The following is a 20,079-nucleotide window of genomic DNA, read 5'->3' on the forward strand; positions in this document are numbered from 1 at the left end:
ATTTTATGACGTTCTAACAATACAATTGCAATCTTTGCAGAAGATACCATATGTTTAACGGCTAACTGAGGTATGATTTTTTAACTGAATAATGGACTGACTTTTTTTTTTTAATTGAGTGGATTCGGATCATGCTGTATGCTGCAACTATGCTTTCAAAACAGGGCAATGCTGGAAGCAGGGCTCTTTGCATTTTGTGGACACTGGGTAAAGGTGTTTCAGAGACATGTAGGCTATAATGAAAATAGGCCAGTATTTTTTTTTTTCATAGCATTGTTGCCAACGTTGTCCCAGAACTAAAAAAGAAAAGTCCATGTTTTTTAAGTAAGGGGTGGCTAGGGTTGGAAATGTTTTTGCGGTGATCAGTGATGCATTACATTTTTTCTTAACAATTTCTCTCTTCGGCACAAACCAAACACTGATTTGAATGGAAAAAATGGAACTTAGCTATCAAGGGGGAAAGAATGTGCTTGCAACCCCCCTCCCCCCCTGCACACCCCCCCCCCCCCCCAGCTAAGCCAATATACCTGGCTCAGATAAGAGAAAAATAAGGATATTTTAGCAAAAGAGATCAGCAGACAAATATACAATTATCCAGCTAAATGGCTGCTATATCGAAGTAAAATTTCCACTCAAATAATTTACTGTAACCTTGTCAAATTCAGACAAACCCCAAATTTCAAGGGATATTTAAATGAGGTGCACCGTATTAAAATTCATGTCAGAAGAGTGCACTATCCAGTATGTTCCATTACAAAAAATGTAACGGTTGACTGCCAGTCAGCAGGTCAGGGCAACGTCACTGTGTACCGTATGCTCTTATTACTGCATTGACTTTATTCATCATGTACTGCATTACTGCACAGTGCAATTATGGCCGCTTTAATCATGGGTTTTATTACCAAAAAGCAAATACTGAAAGGACCTGTTGGCCGTTTTATGATACAAAATGTTCAAGAAAATCCAACTTGCCTTTGTCAAGGACCATAGAGCTATATCAAATTACTAGAGCGCTAACTGGATGTACAAAGTAATGCCTGATGGGCGCATCCATGTTTGAGCACAAACCTATGGAAAACTCAACATTTTGTACAGCTTTTGTACGGCTATTTGCATATCTGCATTTGTATTCCATACCGGTGCGTCATCGAAGCCGATACGCCCAAAACCGAAACGCACGATCAGCAAATGAGCGTTTCATTTGGCTCTACGCAAACAGTGCAACGTGTGCGCGTCCCTCCACTGCAGATGCTTTTCGCCGAGACGTTTTTGACACGCTGAACCGTCATGACACGCTGAAGTTGTTTGCGTATCTTCTCCTTGCGCGTTGCATTTAGAGTACACTTTTAAAATTCAATCCATTTATTTTGATTGCGTTCTACAAACACGCACATAAATTCAAAATGTCTGCGCCCAGAGCGGCTTCAAAGCGTCTCCGCGCGCAAGAATGAGGAGTTAGCGCTCTAGTAATTTAATATAGCTCTATGTCAAGGACTCAGATTTTTCCCAACTTCTCCCTATTTTTAACCTGTATTTGCCGAGCCATCCGTCAGCGATCATAGCACCAAAGATGGGAGTGAAGTAGCACAGCATGGCAAAGGCATGGAAGAGGGCCGTGGCTGGGTCATCATCAAGTAGTAAGATGTTGGTCATGTACAGCACCAGGATAGCTACAACACAAAGCAGAAAACAAGGAATATTTTACAGAATAAAGATCAGTCACTTTTGTACATACCCGTAGTAGGACTTCAAGTAGGGGAAATTATTCACTGGATGATCGTAATGTACATTTCAGGGGTATTTGTGTACAGTGAAAGAATCATTTTGGTGACTTCAGAACTACAGGTACATTAACCCTAACTCCCTACTGTCTTTTACTATTACTGGACCAAGTCTGCCAAAATCCATCAATCACACTGCTTCCAAGGCCTCCAGACCCAAATCCATCATACTCCATCAATAACTAGCCAAACCGGGCCTGCAGGAACAATTCCCCAAAATCCACCAAAATGGGGGGGGGGGGGGGGGGGGGGATGGATTCGGATGGAGTTGGGGAATGGGAATATTATGGGTTAAATATTTGGGCTGCTTCTAGTCCTTTGTTTGCTGCAGCCCAACAGTAATTCAAGCATCTATGGGAAGTAGAATGCCATGGTCCAGTGGTTACAGTGTTTGACTCATGTACGATGGTGCGTGGGTCCGAACCCAGCCAGGAACATTGTGTTTGTGCCCTTGGGCAAGACACTTAACTACGATTGCCTCTCTCCACCCAGGAGTGTGAATGGGTACCTGTGAGGGTATAGGACCGAATGTGCACTGATATCGGCTGCCGCATGGTCTCGTGGCCTGATGAATGGGGGAATAATTGTAAAGCGCTTTGAGATTGTTGATAAGATGGAAAGCGCTATAAGCATTACCAATATTTATTTAGTTTAAGTAGATTCAACTGCTTCCACAGCCAAGCAATTCGGACACAGCCTACCGGCATTTTTAAGCAAAACTATGGATGTGAATCGTCATTTCTACATTGCTTGACTGCTGGTCAAGCAGGATCTACTGATCATTGTAAACAAAACTAAAGCTCCATTGGACATCCCATTCTACAATCTGCTGAGTAAAATTTTCATCTGCATAATATAAACAAGGAAGAAGAATTGTCTGGTAATTATCTTACATGTACACCATGCAACTTGGCCATTTCAAAATTTTGGTACAGGCCGTTGAGAAAGAAACTATCACCTAGTAAAACTTGTTGAGCTTCTACATGTACTCTAGTACATGTAGTTTTGTACTACATTTTAATCATGATAAATTTGGTCCCCCAGGTTTGTGTAGTGCATACAGACTTATTACATTAGAATAAAATCATATTTTAAAGATTGATAGCGTCATATGTCTAAAGAATCCAATCAAAAGGGGTCCTTATGCTGGTTACATGGACTTACAACTCCCTAGGAATTTTGCTAGGATGTAACCTCAATCCTGCGAAATACAGCCTCAATACTGCAAAATATCCTCCATTTTTGAAAGAGGATTTTGGAAGATTTGGATACGTTGGGGTAAGGGACTACTTTAAACTTTACTGATAAATGGGACTTTCAAATAAAAATTACAGGAAATATGTCTACAAAACTTACTGTACTCTTTATGACACATTTTCTCGTGGCAACAAAAGTACAATGTTTTGTTCCAGATGACCTTTTAGTTGACACCATCTACATGTTCCACACAATGAGTGTAATTAACACACTGTTCCATACAAAGAATAAAACACACTATTCCACACAAAGAATATAACACAGATTCCTAACAGTTGAACAGGAACTATGGAAACTTAAATGCTTCCAATGAAAAATCACCAGCTCTAGATATTAACCAGTAGCGCATGTGCTACATTGTATTGGTTCACTAAATCATCCATAACAACAATAGTGTGATGGGGGGTTTGGAAGCAGTACATGGACTAATGGGCTAAGCAACACCTTCCAAAAATCAAAATGAATTTTTCAAAGCAGAACAAAACAAGTGGGGAAGTGTGGCCTAGCAGTTTGGGTTCGTAACTCATGATTAGAGGGTCAGGGGTTCGAATCCAGCTGCTGGCCATACGTTGTGTCCTTGGGCAAGGCACTTTATCCCCACTTGCCTCTCTCCACCCAGGAGTATAAATGGGTACCGGCATTAGCTGGGGAGTAACCTGCGATGGACTGGCATCCTGTCCAGGGGGAATAGAAGTATTCTCAGTCGTTTCATGCCACTGAAACCGGAGTTAAACGCCGGCCTGATGGGCCATGTAGGCTCGGGACAGACTTTACTACTTTTTAGAACAAAACAATTACCTTTCATTCCATAATAGGAGAAGCGTTCGCAGAACTCGGTGCCAATGATGAAGAAAATACTCTTTGGGTACTCCCCCTTGCCACTGACAAATTGCTTAAAAAAAGAAACACTTTGAATCAAACTTTGAAGTCATTTTGTGTTTTTGTTTTTAAAAGGCACATTGACTAAAATGCAGCAAAATAAATGAAAGCACTGTGGGCTTTCATGTCTGTTTCTCATTGACAAAACATAATTTAAACGTAAACATAATCATCCAACTATGTTACTTATAATATATTATTTATTAAAAAAGAACAGTTATATTCTCAGTTGCAAATCGAGTTTAACTATGACTTTAACTACATGTATGTCTGAAAATTGGGAGATTATAGTCTTCCATTAATTATTTTCAAGTTTAAACCACCAAAATAGTATTTCAACTACTGTATATATCAGCACAATGATGCCCTATGGTAAAACCAGACTGTTCTAAGAATAGTAAAATGGCGTATAAGTGACACACAAAAAGGATAATGTAACAAACTGTAGCTGCGGACTTTGCATCTTTCTTTACATGATGCCCTAATAAGATTTTTTGATAACTTTTTTTAAACCGGGAATTGCCGGGGGGGGGGGGGGGTTCCACAGGTGTCATTTTTATTTTTTCAGATCTGATATTTCATCTGTCGTTTCCTCAAAAAAACACCCAAGATGCCAGTGGCAAGTTGGTTGTAATTGTTGATATTCGGACCTGATAAGGAGTCAAGGGCATTCCTTGAAAATGTCAAGTAGTCTGCCAGATCCAACCCCCACAGTGCAATGAAAGAAAACCCCGCTGTATGTTTTGCACAGTTCATTTGAATTACAAATTACATGTATGCGCTGTAATATAACTTAGAACAGTCTGCCATTTCAATGGTAAGTCACATTAAAATTGTTATCTGGTTGTTTCCGAGTGAAATACCAGTATCTCTCGGAAATATACAGACTTGAAAATGTCAATTTTACATCTACATGTACATATGGTCAATAAAATGAAAACTTAAAGGTACATCATTATGAATCACTTCTTTACTGTGCATTTTTTTTTCTCGATTGAAACACTCAAATTGCTCAAAATCTTAAGAAGGGTGCATAACAATTAACAACTACATTGTAACTTGGTGAAGTTTCAGCTTAATGGATACTATACATTTTGGAAAAACAGACAAAACATATATGTACAATTTTTGGGTCTCGTAACTGGATTACGTTGCTGACGCACGTAAAAAAAAAACACTGTCAACAATTGTTTTCTTCCGAATGATACCATTTCAGGCAGAACAATTTCAGAGGGTATTTGGTATTAGTTCTATCTTCACTTTGACTTTTGAGCGAGGATTTTTTCATTAAATTATATGTACGTGTCCTGGTAATTATTACAAATGTTCCTACATACGTGCCTTTACAATAATGGGTTCTTTTGGTACCAGACTAGTGTTGGAAGTTTGATCGTGACATTTGTACTAGTAAATGTATATCAGCTTTTACATGTAATACATACAGAAGGTCAAATGACATGTAGTTTCAATCAGACATTTAAAAATGTTCATAACATATTAGTCCAAAAAATAAATAAATAAATATATGCACTGGGTCAATATACTGCATTTAAGAGAAATTTAAATTTAAGAGAGATTTAAGTTTGTGTCTTACCCCAATTCGTCCCCATGCTTTCCCGCTAACTTTCTTGGGCTGGTCCTGATCCAGCAAAGCAGTCGCTGGAAAATAGAAAAAACAAATTGAAACAATTAGGCACAAATGGAAAAATGATAAATCAAAAATGAAACAAATGAAAACAAAACATATGGGCCCAGACAAACATGCACATGTACAGAGTTCAGCTTGTGTTAATTGTGTGGCACGGCAAACATTCATAATTGAGTGTCGTATTCCTCACAAAATGTGTCATAAAATTTGCACCGTGTAAATGTACATGTAATTACGAGCAGCTGTCAAAATGAAAAATAGTAACCTCGACACGCATATTGTCAACCGCCACTGTACTAAAATCATGGGATATGTCAGGCAAAGGTCATTCCTGTGCATTGCCCATAGTTGTGCACATTTGCCACACTGAAAGCAATATCTCTTTTGGAAAACGACATGCTCTTGGTCAGTGTGAAGCCCGGTTCATACTTCACGCGAAAGCAAGTGCAAAGCAAAATTCATATTGTCAACAATGGTGGTCGTGCTTCAAACGTATTGTCGACGTTACAAATTATGCTTCGCTTTTGTGTGAAGTACATGTATGAACCAGGCTTTTTAGGCTTATTGTTTAATAAGCAATTTTCGCGCAAACAGAGTAACATGCTTTGAAACCAACCAGACCAAAAAATGTTGGGTTCCATACAGTATGAGCAACTAGGAGTATGAACCAGGCTTTAGGCTTATTGTTTAATAAGCACGTTGGGTGCGTACAGGGTAACACACTTTGAATCCAACCAGACCCAAGTAATGTTGGGTTCCATACAGTATGAGCAATTAGAAGTATGAACCAGGCTTTAGGCTTATTGTTTAATAAGCAAGTTTGGTGCAAACAGAGTAACGTGCTTTGAAACCAACCAGACCCAAGTAATATTGGGCTCCATACAGTATCAACTAGAGGTACATTGTGTAGAGCCAGAAACATTTGAAAACCTTAGGAGAGCTAGATGCAGATGGCGCTACATACGGGAGCTTAAAGTGACTATCTGTGAGTCCACGTTTCCTTGATAAATTTTCATTTTTAAATGATGTCTTCTGAGATAGAATTGCAGACAAAAAGTCTTTCCAAGCTAGGATATCACAAAAAAAACATTTAGGGGTCAAGACATCTTTCCGTGTTTATGATGACGATCTCAGAAACTACGGACATCTTAAATGTCTAGGTAGTATTCTGTCTTCCACGATACTTTATCACAGAAATACAGATGGTCACTTTAAGCCTCTGCAATTGGAGATACAAAAGGTTTTTGAAGTTTGATATCTGTCATGTTCCACTAGAGAATACCTTCAATAAAGCTTAAGCTGAGGATACAGATGGTCACTTTAAGCTTCGCCAATTGGAGATTCAAAAGGTTTTTGTACTTTGATATCTCTGTTGTGTTCCACTAGAGAATATTTTCAATAAAGCATAAGCTGAGGCATTAATGACGGGCCACAAGTACCACTACTAGGTACACTGGGCCTAGAACTGGACTAGAGGCAGGGCAACTTTCCCCATGTCAAGGCCACTTCCACTACTGGGATATATTCTAATGGGCACCAAGCCAAAGGCTAGGGGGGGGGGGGAAGCGTTACTGCATCTGTTGCCCCCATGAAGCTGACTTGCCACCCTCCCTGTAGCTTTGAGGCAGCTAGGGCAGCGCATGTATAGGACCCACCTCCATGATTCTTGGAAGTACCTGAACTGATTGGTTCCAGCTCCTCGCCCTCCTCCATCGGAGAATATCTCCTTTAGGGTATACACCTCTAACCCCCAATGCACAAGCACTATTCTGGAACTTCGGGGTATTTTAAACGAGTGCAACCATTTCCGGAGCTCAAATTGGCTCTAAGGCTTTGCGTGCGAGAAGATTAAAGAAAATGCATGGAGTTGGGATGCAGTCTTGTTTAAGGCGACAGTTTTTGAGGATGCGACGATGGCGGTTAGTGATGAGGCGGCGTTAATCAAAGCTGAGAATGATCTGTATGGAAATGGAAATGATGGAAAAAAAAGAGAAAGGTTCACATAAGTATAATGCATGTACACTAGAATATTTGAGAGAGTAGTTAAATGCTGCATGTTGTTATTATCCTAAGCAACGGGAACTGATCTCATCGAGGTGCTTTACATATTAAGTAGCCACGAATAAGCTTTGCCATGACCTACATGTATATTGACTTAGTTAAATTTTGGGGGGTTTTATTGCATAAAACTTGGGTCAAATTTTATCTTGGCACAAAGTATTAGATCACACAGCAATTTACATTGTATACGGCTGCTTTTTACATCAATGACAACGAAATTGAAGTAATGCATAGTTTTGTGACACGGGACACTACTAATTATATCTGTGCTCAAAATGAAGTGAGGTTATGAAAGGAATTTTCCCAATGGCAATAAAGATGTCCAAGCCCATAGACCAAATCTAATTTTTCATTGCAGATGTCCCAAAATATATGTACACGTACTGTTCTAAAGACAAGGCATTAGATTAAAACAGTTCAAGGGATAAACAAAATTAGCCATTACTTCATTTTCTGAAGATTGACTTTCATTTTACCAGCTTTTCCAAACATAACAAAGAAAGTTGTACAACGTACAGTACCTAGGGGAAAACTAAGGTGAAAAACATGATAAAACTAGTAAAAAAAAAATTAACAATTAATGTTCACAAAGTAAAGTTCTGTATCTGTGCAGTGAGGGAGTGCAATTACACCACAAACATTCTATTCCAATCATTATTTATGACCTAAAATTAACAATGTGCATTATCCCCTACAATCTGAAGGAATTTAATAGATGTATTTCAAACTGCACAACGATTCATCACAGCAGGCAGATGATTTTTATATGCTCTCATGATCCAGATAATGGCTTCAGCAAACAATTCATATAAATCATGTAAAAAAACTTAGCAGCTTATTTTAAATTTTAAAAAAATGGCATGATAAAATGATATCATTTTTCATGCTCAATTTCTTAAGGCATTTGTGTGTACAATAAGAATTTTTCTAGGTCAACTTTTCTCTAAATGACTTTACATAAACCAAACTGACGATATTCATTATACTACAAAGTGCACTTGCAATTATTCAATAACCTGATGAATAATTAAAATAACACCTGTTAAACATTAATGGTAAAGAGCGCTTCATTAGAAATGTATGCATTATGTCTAACATCCTTTTATAAACTTAGATGACATTCTTTTTGTATACAGTCATAAATGAAAAGACACAAGTACTGGAATTTAAAAATACAGGGTGAGTCAAAAAAAGCGGACCCCAAACCCCAAAAATTATATTTCAATATTTAAAAAAATATGTTACACCAAAAATAATAATGACTGGAAAGCCAATTTCATAAGCTACTTTTAGATGAAAGAATTACTGAAATTGCTCAATCCGTTCAAACAATATCACCATTTAAACACAATGACCCTAAAACCTGTCTCGTCCAAAAAATGCCACTGTAAGAATCGTCATCACAATTGTCTTCAAACATCACCAGTGATAAAATCTCAGTTTAAACATTAACAAATTCAACAAAGTCCTTTTGAATGCCCGTCTTTTTAAAAAAGTAGATTTTTATAAATCATATTGTTTGCCTACCCAGGGTTGTTAATAAAGATATTGTGTACTACAGTTGGTGACAGTTGTTAAAACAAGTATTCTGTGTCATTGTCTTTGTTGTTCCGAACAGTCAAAACACACAATGAACTGCTTTTTTTGGACAAGACAGGTTGTAGGCTCATTGCGTTTAAATGGTGATATTCTTTGAACGGATTGAGCAATTTCAGTATTGTTTTCATCTAAAAGTAGCTTATGAAATTGGCTTTCCAGTCATTATTATTTTTGGTGATACATATTTTTAAATATGAAATTATTTTTTTTGCAGTTTGGGCTCCGCTTTTTGAAGTATACTGGTTTATAAGTATAGTTCCATATTAATTTCATTTTTTTTACCAATGGTTCATTCATTCCAATAAAACCATGAAGTCAAAGACTGAATGACACAAAAACTAACATATGACTCAGTTAAAAACTGAACTGAATATGAATGTAAAATATAAATTCAATACAGAACTCAGGATAGAAAAACTATTTGTTTCTGTCAGTTAAATTCAAGGAAGATCTTTATGCTACATTTACAGGCCTATACTTTCTGTCATTACAATGATATTATTCGACATGTACAAAATTAGGCAGCAGAAAAGGGTGGGGAATTCGTCTACACAAATAAGGTACAACTTCAACACCGGACAAAAATAGAGACAAATATTAAAATTCTCATTCACTTCAATCTGAACGGCAAATTTCCTCATCAACATCTCTGACTTTGACACTGCAAACTCCTCAGCCCATAAACTTGTACACAATTTGCAACCATATGGTACAGTCATCAGTTCCATCCCACTAGCAACACACAACCAAAAGGCTTCTCATTAAATTTTTTTTTAAAATGCACAGCAGAATAGCTTGGAACACAAGAAAAACCTACCCCAACAGCAGAAGAACATGTAAGGAAGAAAAGCGACCTACCATAAGAGTATGTACAGAGATCCAGAGTAAGCACACACGCCTCCTTTCACATGACTTCTTATTACACATAAATCACTCTTTTCTTCTCAGCGCGCAATTTACTGCACTGTGTCCTGATTCCCTGTATTGCCTCATCGCCAGTCATCGCCAGTTGATGCCTGCTAGTGCTCCACGCATGACAGAGCTCACAATGCAGAGCGCACGGGCTATTACCCTGCCTCATTCATCTGACGGGATTGCACAGTGGCCAGAAGGAATAGAGCCTGCGTTTCTTGGGCACACCTATCTATTGAGACATCCAAGGATTTGCAATTTCTTTGCCAAATTTGTAATTTGCATAATCATTTTTAAGAGAGAAGCTTCGTTTGAAGGAATTTTCAGCTGTAAAAAACAGTTTTACAGTTAAATACATGTGCATTAAGCATACAGGTAAAATGCCATAATGTAAATTAAAAGTGCTAAACTGCTTATACATTACAAGAAATCCATGATACAGTGTACTGCTAAGTGTAGTCACAGCATTGCAGATTGCTCTGACCATGAGCCAATTTCAAGGCTCTGCTAAGCGCTAACCATGAAATTCTATGCATATGATCACCAGACTGTGGTTACAACACTAGCAAAGATATTCTATGCTTACTCCCTAAGCACCGAATCCTGACATGTAAATTTAGGCATGTGCACAAGCTTGAGGCTACATGTATACTCCCAGCTAACCTTAAAACCTAAATAACCCCAACTCCATCAAAATCCATCCCCCCATTTTTGGTGGATTTTGGGGGATTTGGTACAGTAGGCCTGGTATGGCTAAATATTGATGGAGTATGATGGACTTGGGCCTGAAGGCCTGAAGCAGTGCTAGGGGTATCCGATTGATTTTGCCTATCTTCCATAAATCCATGTATATTAAGTCCATCAATGTCAACCAGTGCATCAGTGGTGGATTCCATTATGTCATACATTCATTTTGTATTGGAAGCACAGTGATTGATGGATTTTGATGGACTTGGTCCAGTTCTTAGTAAAAGACACTAGGGAGTTAGGGTTAAAGGGGAATTTTCAGCTATAGTTGGCAGGAAAACAAGGGTGGCCCATTTCCACATCACGTTAAAAATCCTCCTTTTGTTTGATCAGTCACAGACAGTCAAAAAACCATTCCACTTCCCCACCTTTTACACAGGCTAGTCACCAACACTTAGATCATATTTCCAGTAGGCAATGTGACTAGTCAAATTCCATCAACAGACAAAAGCAGGTGATTACTGGTAGGCACAACTGGCTTATCAATCTTCTGCAGCCAAAGCATAGCTAGCTGTGTCAAGTGCTCAAGTGTCATAACGATCACAACCAGTCAATCCTGCTTTATGTGAGAAGGGAGCACGCAACTGTTTAAAACAGTCACTTGATATATTTGACTGCTGGGTTGGCTTTGTTGAATTTGCCAGCCAGAGAGGGTTGAATGTACGCCATTCAGTGTCCACTAGACCTGTGCAGAAAGATCCTTAATTAAATTATTTCTGATATATTTCATAATTTGTCTTCTAAAATGTTATGCAATAACAGCTATGGATCAATTTCTCCAACCTATAGTGTATCACACATCTGTTAAGGAAGGGCTTTTTTTCACACAATAGAACAAAACTGTTGATGGTTGTCAGTATGCTTGTACATGTATCTGTCTTCTAAAGTTATGTCTGTACACGGCAAGAACAAATATTAAAAATGTACATCTCCCTCACACGCACAAAAATATTCAGGGTGAAGCAAATATGGTAGGGTTACGGCGAACATCACAATGAAACTTCAGTTGTTGACATCATGAATTGCTTCGCTTCTGTTTTTCGCATGAAGTCTGAGTCCCCATCCTTTCAGTTAGCCAAAAAAAAAGCCACTTGTGCCTCCAATTACATGGCATTTGAAAATAGGGTAGGTAGGTGCAAATGTAGGAAAGAAATTTTTTTGGCAATTTTTTTGTGTACGATCATATGGCATGTATGGAGGTGTCTGTGTGTAGTCAAGGGTAAAAGGTAGAATGATTTTCGGGGTTTTTTCCTCATTTTCCCCCCAAAAACTTAGGGTAGGGGCTGTCAAAATAGGGTAGGTAGGGTAACCGGAAGCAGAACTATTATTTGTGTTGGCCTTATAAATGGCCCCAGTGGATCCATGGCTAAGATACCGTATATTTTAGACACCTTTCACATCGGGTTTTCTTTGAGAATTAAAAGGAATCTTTTAGTTGTCAATTTTGCAGTGTTAAATGGACCGTATATGGGTGGTGCGTGTATGGTGAACCTGAGCCACTGCATTTTGAGTTTTCACACAGCTCTGTGTGACTGTGACACACACTGTACATACATGTATGTCTACTGCAGATCCAGTACGGTAGCATGTTTACATAGTTGTAACGCTGTATATTCCGATCTCTAGAAAAAAAATATGCAAGAACGAAGAGACCTGCAATATTGGATGACATGATCATTGTTTAATTACCTACCGGTATTTGTGTACAAAATGTATTAGTTTCCAACAAGTAACAGTGTATATTTAATTTATCACGAGGACTACATGTAAAAACATTTGCACTTAATATTATGCACCGTCTATATATCGATATTACTTGATTATTCGATATTATTTTGATATCGATATCTCCAATAGCAATTTTTTAATCATATCGAAATATCAAAATTTTTGATATTGAGGAATCATATATCGAAAATATCGAAAAAGCATCAGATTATCGTCAAAATTAATTTTTCCTATTTGTGCTATTACTTTGTGTTCAACGTTTGCTGTAAAATGAACTAAAACTCGGCGGCAAATTGTGCTTGTGACTCAAAATAAAAACATGGCGAAATGCCAAGCGGCGTCGCTTTGTGCTCTGCGATCGCTGGAATTCGCGGTTTCCCCCAATGTAAAACCTCAAAAGAAAGCACCGATTCTGGACAAACTGTCAGTGCTGAGATTTGTTTTAAAAAGTTTGAGCAATATGCTCCAGAGAAAGCCATGGAAAATTGGAACTTAAGATTTTTTTTTTTTAATCAAAGTGTCATCTTTATCTTCTTTAACTTTTACATGGGATAATTGATATTATCGAATATCTCGATGTTGGATTTCCGATATATATATTGATTATTGAAAATATCGATGGTGCTCACTTGATACTATGTTTTCAAACCAAACAAGATTGCCATCACATTTTTCATTAAAATGGCAGTCTATTCTGTTTTTACATCTATTTGCAAACTTTCAAATTCCATCCATGTCAGTTGTAAAAGCCTAACGGAAAAATTGACAATTGCGTATTGTATGTTCATACATATCTTCCACGGCGTTCTGCTTTAGTTCTAAAGTAATGTAAAAACTGTCAGTCGCTTCACACATGAATAACTGTGAACTCTCATATCTGCAACATATGTGACACTAATACACTCAATGTAAATGCCATTGCTGACTGTAGGCTTAGTGTAGATCAGTTGTACAGCAGTCTATTGGACTTGCAATGCATCCATCAAGCATTGTGGAATATGAAATGCACTGATGCATGGCAATGCGTGTATGTATGCATAGTGTATGCAGTCTAGAGAATATTGTCCTCACTGTTTATTTTTGTCCATGAGTGCTCTGCTGCAAAAACGCAGTGCATAAATTTGAACTTTCAGCCTTATGGTACATAGTACAGCAGACCAAACATTGCTGCCTACTGCACAATATGCAAACCTCCTCATCCGAAAAGGCCTTCATCTAGAAATTGCTCCATTTCAATACTTTTTGAGGACACTTCTTTTCCACAAATATACATACATTTTGAAGTTTGTGTACAAAGTACCGCTACATACATTTTCTGGTGCGTTGATCTGAATGCCTGCAGTGAGCAATAGGCATATGCCTTGATTCCCATCGCAAAATGCAAGACAGTATTTCAAATAGCAAATTTTACAGATTACTTTTATAAACAATATGGGCTTTTGCTCCATAGCAGTTGAAGTAATTCTAAATTTTTAAAGGAAAATTGCAAACTGGACTGAATTTATTTGACTCAAACAAAGAATAGATAGACTCTTCAATGCACCTACTGTACATGTGTGCCAATGCGAGCCCATCATATCAATTACACAGTGTATGTGAACATGATTCATGTAGCCTGAAGGAGGCAATGACAGAAAAGCAATTTGATGTGTCACTCTCACAGCCACCGCTCGATTGGCCTATTGGATTTTCAATGAAACCTCAGTATGTCACCCAAAACGCTCATTACAAGAACACTACACTAGGGGCAATGTCTGCAAAGGTACCGGTGGCGTGGGAATGTCAATCAAGCTATCAAGAATGTCAATAAGATACATCAGCTGCATAGGTTGATTGCAGTCAGCTGACATTACAGGGCGAGTAAAAAAAAAACACCCAAATGGCGGGACCAATTTTTGAATAAAGTTTTGCCTGTAGCACTTTCAAAATCTAGGATATGAAAGCCCAGTCATTAAGCTAAGTTCTTTTATTACAAGAATCATTCAAATCACTCATTTACTTTTTAAGTTATGGAATTTTACCATTTTAAAGTTCTGTCCACGGATCACAAAAAAGGGTAAGTGTTCTTTCAGCAAAACGAAAACAATTCACATGCATCCCTATGAGAATTGTTTTCATTTTGCTGAAAGAACCAAATTTTTGTGTGATCCATGGACAGAACTTTAAAACAGTGTTTGTACATGAGTGATTTCAATGATTCTTGTGTTAAAAGAAAGCTTAATGACTGGGCTTTCATATCCTAGATTTTGAAAGTGCTACAGGCAAAATTTCATTCAAAAATTGGTCCTGCCCTTTGGGTTTTTTGTTTTTGTTTTTACTCACCCTGTATGTTTTGATTTGTTAATTCATAAACAGTGAACACATCCATTATAGCTGCAGTGCAAACAATCTATTGATTATTAAGTTTGAAAGTCATTGCTTCAAGGGCCTGATAATTCACAGCATTCACCTAAACATCCTTAACTTCAAAGCATGCTTCTTAATTAAAGAGAAAGTGTGGTTGGTACCGTTTGTTGTTTCCTTCCAGGGTCTTCAAGCAAATAAAATAAGTTATAGTATTATCATCCAATCACATCAGATAAAACAGAATTGTGTTTACTTAATCTTTTGGAAGCAAAACCTTTTGGAAAGAGATAGCCTACACAATCAACGTTGATGTTTCAAAATAAATGTAGGACCAGCAATCCAGTATGTTAAAAGCTTTTGGCAATCGTAAGGATCCTAACTAAGGGCCAACCTTCTGTCCTCTGACTGTGTCAATGACTGACTGCCAGTAACTGACCGGTACCTTGTCTGACTCACTCCCCCTCACTCAATGTCACTTGTGGTTAATAGCCTGGTTGTCGGCTGGTGAACAGAGGAACTACCGGTAGGGCAGTGCTAATTTGGCAACAGCCATTTTCTGAGGTGGCACCAGACCAGACTCACGCGACTCATGCATGCACTCCGGGCTCCTTCGACCGATAGTGTTATCAAAATGCGAAAGTTCATGTTCTATGCAAGCGCGCGGGAAGTTGGTTTTGCAAGGTTCTTTTCAACGACTGTTTCATCAAGCGGTAAAAAGAAACATGAAACAGTCATCAAGTTGGTAGTTTTGATGCATCTTGCTTAAGATGGGTTTGGTGAAATCGGTTTTAGGATGAGTCTTAGCTATGATCAATCTTGGAGCAGGGAATCATCTTAAATCCTAAGATGAGTCCTAAGATAAGACGAGTTTCGTGAAATCGGTCAGCTTTACTAGGCTTGCCTTATCTCATTTCATTATTGTAAATCGTGTGTCATTTTAAAACCCTTAATTTATTTCCCTCTGGCTGTGACATGACCACAGGCACTTAGTTTATCTTGCATCATCCCACTTGGTTACCGGTGCTGTTTCACTGGTATCCATGCCATGCATGGCAGCCCACATATATTAGCTGGACTGGCCAGCTCCCCACAATGCGAAACAGTCACTGTGATTGGCCACACCTCCTGGGATGATGTCATTTCACTCAGCCAATCATTGACATAGATTTCTACATATTGGTACTTTTGTCCACTGTACATGTACTTGTATTAATAAATGGGTCTTTATACATGCATGCGTATACAAGTTCTTACAAAAACTGTGATGTCTCTTTGTTGTTGTTGTTGTTTTTTGAGGGGGGGGGGCTTTTAAAGTGTTTGTGATGACTGATCACAAAGTTGGAAAATGGTTTTTAAAAATTCAGTAAAATTCAGAATTTTTTCTAGCAAATTACAGGTAAATCCCTTTTCTGGACAGTTGACCTTGTTAACTATATAATCCGGCTATAATCCTATACAGGAAATGATGTAGGCCTAGTTTCTAAAAACTTTCTTGGTACCACTTCAATCATTTTTGAAGTATTGTTCTTATAAAATTTTAAATATTTGTCATGCCTACAAAAACCGGTATTTTTTTTTATTACGTATAATTTGCAATGACCAACTCCATTCTTTGACGAAATACCATGATTTTTGGATAACTAGACCTCTGAAGGTACCGAATTTAACGATTTTGTGCTATTTTAGCAGTCATACTATAGCTGGGTTGATTTTCTGATGACAGAAAGTTCCATGATATATGCGGTTTTACCACCATGACCACCTATCATTATATAATACATGTAATAATTACTAGTATTATTAGTTACGACTTTCATCAACATTTTATGAACTGACAAATATTAACAAGGAACCCGATTCTCATTCTGATCTTACATTTGACTTCGTCCAGTTTCACTTCATCTAGAACTCCGGCATTACTTCCAGGCTGTTCAACAATTCCGCCTGCCACATCGACCGACGATTGATGATCTTGACCACTTAGGCCTATATCTTGTGACATATTACAACTTCAAACTTGTCAATGCTTCCACTGTCGATGTATTTGGTACTATGATCTAACCAGCATCGTTAGAAGAAGAACTGACCAACACAAGCTTATTCTTTGCAGACTAAATTATTGTTCCAGGGCCGTGCTTAATTACCCGGAAGCATCCTCGTCCCCGCATATGTGCGTCCGTCACTTTTCGTTAGTCACTTTCGCGTACGCGACCGTGCGTGGTCGATACAGCGGGATCGAACACAGTCCAAACAATGAGAACGAAATTGTTTTCCTGCGAAGTAAAAGTATTGAGGGCGCCCTATAGAATTAGTGGGCGGTATTAACCATTAAAGGGAATATACAACATTTGCAAACATCGAAAAAAACAAAATACCAAATTTTTACGAAATACCTTACCAGGATGTTGGTAAATTACGGTCTTACGCATCTTGTAAAATTATGGCACCTGGTGTGGAGTCATTTTCAAGAAAAGTGGTATTTTATTGTAAATTTCCAACGGTGGTCGGCCGACCACCGTTGGAAAAACCTAAATATTTTTCAACTACTGCTCCAAATTTACCATTTTTTCAGTCCAAATTTTGCTTGCTATTGGTTACATGTTCATGAACGGGTGCAGGCCAGCTAGACTGGTTCCCTTACCTTACAGTTTTCCAGCATCTATGAATTGATCCATATCATCTTTAGTGGAGTCAGGGAACCAGACTACTTGAAAATTTTAGTTTTTCTTGGTTTTTCCAGCATTTTTGAACACAAAACTTCAAACATGTCAGTGTAACAATATTTGATCTATTATACTAACCCCTCATATTGTTCATTACTGAAAATTACAGCAAAAGTCCATAATGTGACCTACTGAGGCAAAAATAATGAGGAACGTACTATGGAGGACCAAAAGTGGACAACCCATTTTCTCAAAATCTGCTAGAACTAAAACAGAATTATGGTTGAAATGATGTCCTCTTTCTGAATTTGTATTTTTCTATTATCAAAAATGTTGATTTTTTTTATTTTCTTGTACACAGACGGTCCAAAAGTGGACAAACCAAATTTCCGAATTTCAACGCGCAGAAAATCAGAAAGAGCGTTTACGACCAAACTAAATTTCCGAATTTCTACAAGCAGAAAATCGGAAATTGCGTTTACGACTAAACCAAAATATGGGGCCGTATCATAAGTCCGACCCCTCATAAGTCCGACGACGGAAAAACGAAGCGTTCAAGGCGTCGGAGCTATGAGGCGTCGGACTTATGAGGCGTCGGATTATGAGGCGTCGGACTTATGAGGCGTCTACGGCGTTCCATGAGTGCCATCCACTTCTTTATTACTCAGATAATTTATCACGTCATGTTGACATATCGCCGAGAGTAAGGCGACTTAATCACATAATTGTATCGCTGAGTCGACTTACCGAAGTCGACTTGACGACTTGTCCAGATGTTTTATCTCACCAAGTCGACTTACCGAAGTCGACTTGGTGACTTGTCTAGATGCATTATCTCTCCAAGTCGACTTCCATAAGTCGACATGACGACTTGTCCAGATGTATTATTTCGTCAAGTCGACTTTCCGAAGTCGAGATAACGACTTGTCCAGATGCATTATCTCGCCAAGTTGACTTCTCGAAGTCGAGATGACGACTTGTCCAGATGAAATATCTCGCTAAGTCGACTTCCTGAAGTCGAAATGACAACTTGTCGAGATAAATTATCTCGCCAAGTCGACTTACGATGAGGAGATGATGACATGCAAAAATCTCGTTCTGTATGGATATCCCGTTGTTGAAGCACTGTCATGGATTCTTTCTTGTTCGTCGGTGCATTTGAGGTTTTCCCCACCCGTTCTTATATGAACAATAAACTGGCAGAGAAACAAGATATAAACTGTAGGGTATTGATTTGATCTGGGGCGAAGTTGATTTGTGTTTTTTTAATTTTCAACTTGTTTTAAAATACTCCCCCAAGCTTCGTAGGAAATCACACCTCTACCTTGTTTTTTCCTATTTATCCCGTTGAAAAGTAATTCACTTCACGTTAAACATTAACAATCACAAATTCACAAAAATGTCTTTATTGACAGGTTGCCTAAAAATGACACTTACAAATTCAAGATTTGCTTTAAATCATATTGAGATCATATTTAAAGGGAAAATACAAGTAGTAAGGGAGGCGGGGGTGCTGGACTTTGTCATAGGTCTGTGGGTAGTACAGGGCCATTAATGAGAAGTCTGGGTACCAGACTTTGTCATAGGTCTGTGGGTAGTACAGGGCCAATGGGAAATCCCCGATCTCAAGAAAAAAAAAAATAAAAAAAATAAATCTAACGGAGAGAGTGAGAGAAAGAAAAAAATTAGCTCCTTACCCTGTAAAAGGTGAGGAGCTGTTTTTTAATATAAAAATGGAGAGTAATATGTTTAGACCGACGAGTATTTGAAAAATGAATAAAAAATAATATCGGTTTTTATTAAATAGATGGAATACTTTGAGATGACACAACTTGGGGATAAGTGCGATCATCATATACTCATCGAGAATGGTTTTTTAGTTTGTGAAACGTGCGGTGAAATAGTTTCACGTTACTTTGATTTTTCGGCAGAAAATGCGCAAGAAGATCGTATCAATTGGTCAACTTTAAAGAGAAACAAAAGAAAAACTGTGGAGAAACTTGTTTTGTCTGTTTGTCCAGAGCAAGACTTAGAAGATGTCCAAGAAACAATCAATAAATATAACGAGCTCGTTAATTACAAAACATTGAGGGGGAACGGTTGCGTCAAACGGTCATTAATAGCGGCGTGTTATCATCACGTCGTTGGATTAGACAAAGAACGAGTTAGAGATTTATTTAAAGTGACTCAAAATCAATTTAATAAAGCACTAAAAATATACGATGACCACTACAATAAAGGCGGGGCCGAGGGCGTAGCCCTAAGAGGTGAAATAGAGGTATAACTCGGTGGTTCGCTTTCATAATGTTTATTTACCGTGAATTTGAACTTGTAAGTTTTTCGATAAGAGATTTTTTTTCTTTTGCCAGCCGTTCGTCTACCCGTTTTTTAACTTCTTTTTCAAAGTCTGTATCGTTTTTAATTTTTTGAAGCTTTGTGCTGGTCTTTGTTCTAATTT

The 20,079-nt window shown here is 38.0% G+C and overlaps 1 protein-coding gene across 4 annotated transcripts in view; it reads right to left on the bottom strand.

The window, feature by feature from the left end:
* The window catches only part of LOC119740919 (solute carrier family 15 member 2-like), a 35,417-nt gene extending 18,290 nt beyond the window's left edge, over nt 1–17,127 (bottom strand). The window contains exons 1-5 of one of the 4 annotated variants that reach the window (XM_038216403.1): nt 16,834–16,975; nt 7,242–7,523; nt 5,512–5,576; nt 3,837–3,930; nt 1,529–1,670 (exon numbers count right to left, since the gene is read on the bottom strand). In XM_038216403.1, coding sequence (XP_038072331.1) covers nt 1,529–1,670; nt 3,837–3,930; nt 5,512–5,576; nt 7,242–7,278 — 338 coding nt within the window. In that variant the 5' untranslated portion in view covers nt 7,279–7,523; nt 16,834–16,975. Of the gene's footprint in view, nt 1–1,528; nt 1,671–3,836; nt 3,931–5,511; nt 5,577–7,220; nt 7,524–10,083; nt 10,210–16,833 lie in introns of those variants that run through there. The other 3 variants (XM_038216401.1, XM_038216402.1, XM_038216400.1) reach the window with 3 other exon arrangements.
* Nucleotides 17,128–20,079: the final 2,952 nt, after the last annotated feature.

This window comes from Patiria miniata, unplaced genomic scaffold, assembly GCF_015706575.1.
Source record: "Patiria miniata isolate m_02_andy unplaced genomic scaffold, ASM1570657v1 HiC_scaffold_5, whole genome shotgun sequence".
Taxonomy (NCBI): domain Eukaryota; kingdom Metazoa; phylum Echinodermata; class Asteroidea; order Valvatida; family Asterinidae; genus Patiria; species Patiria miniata.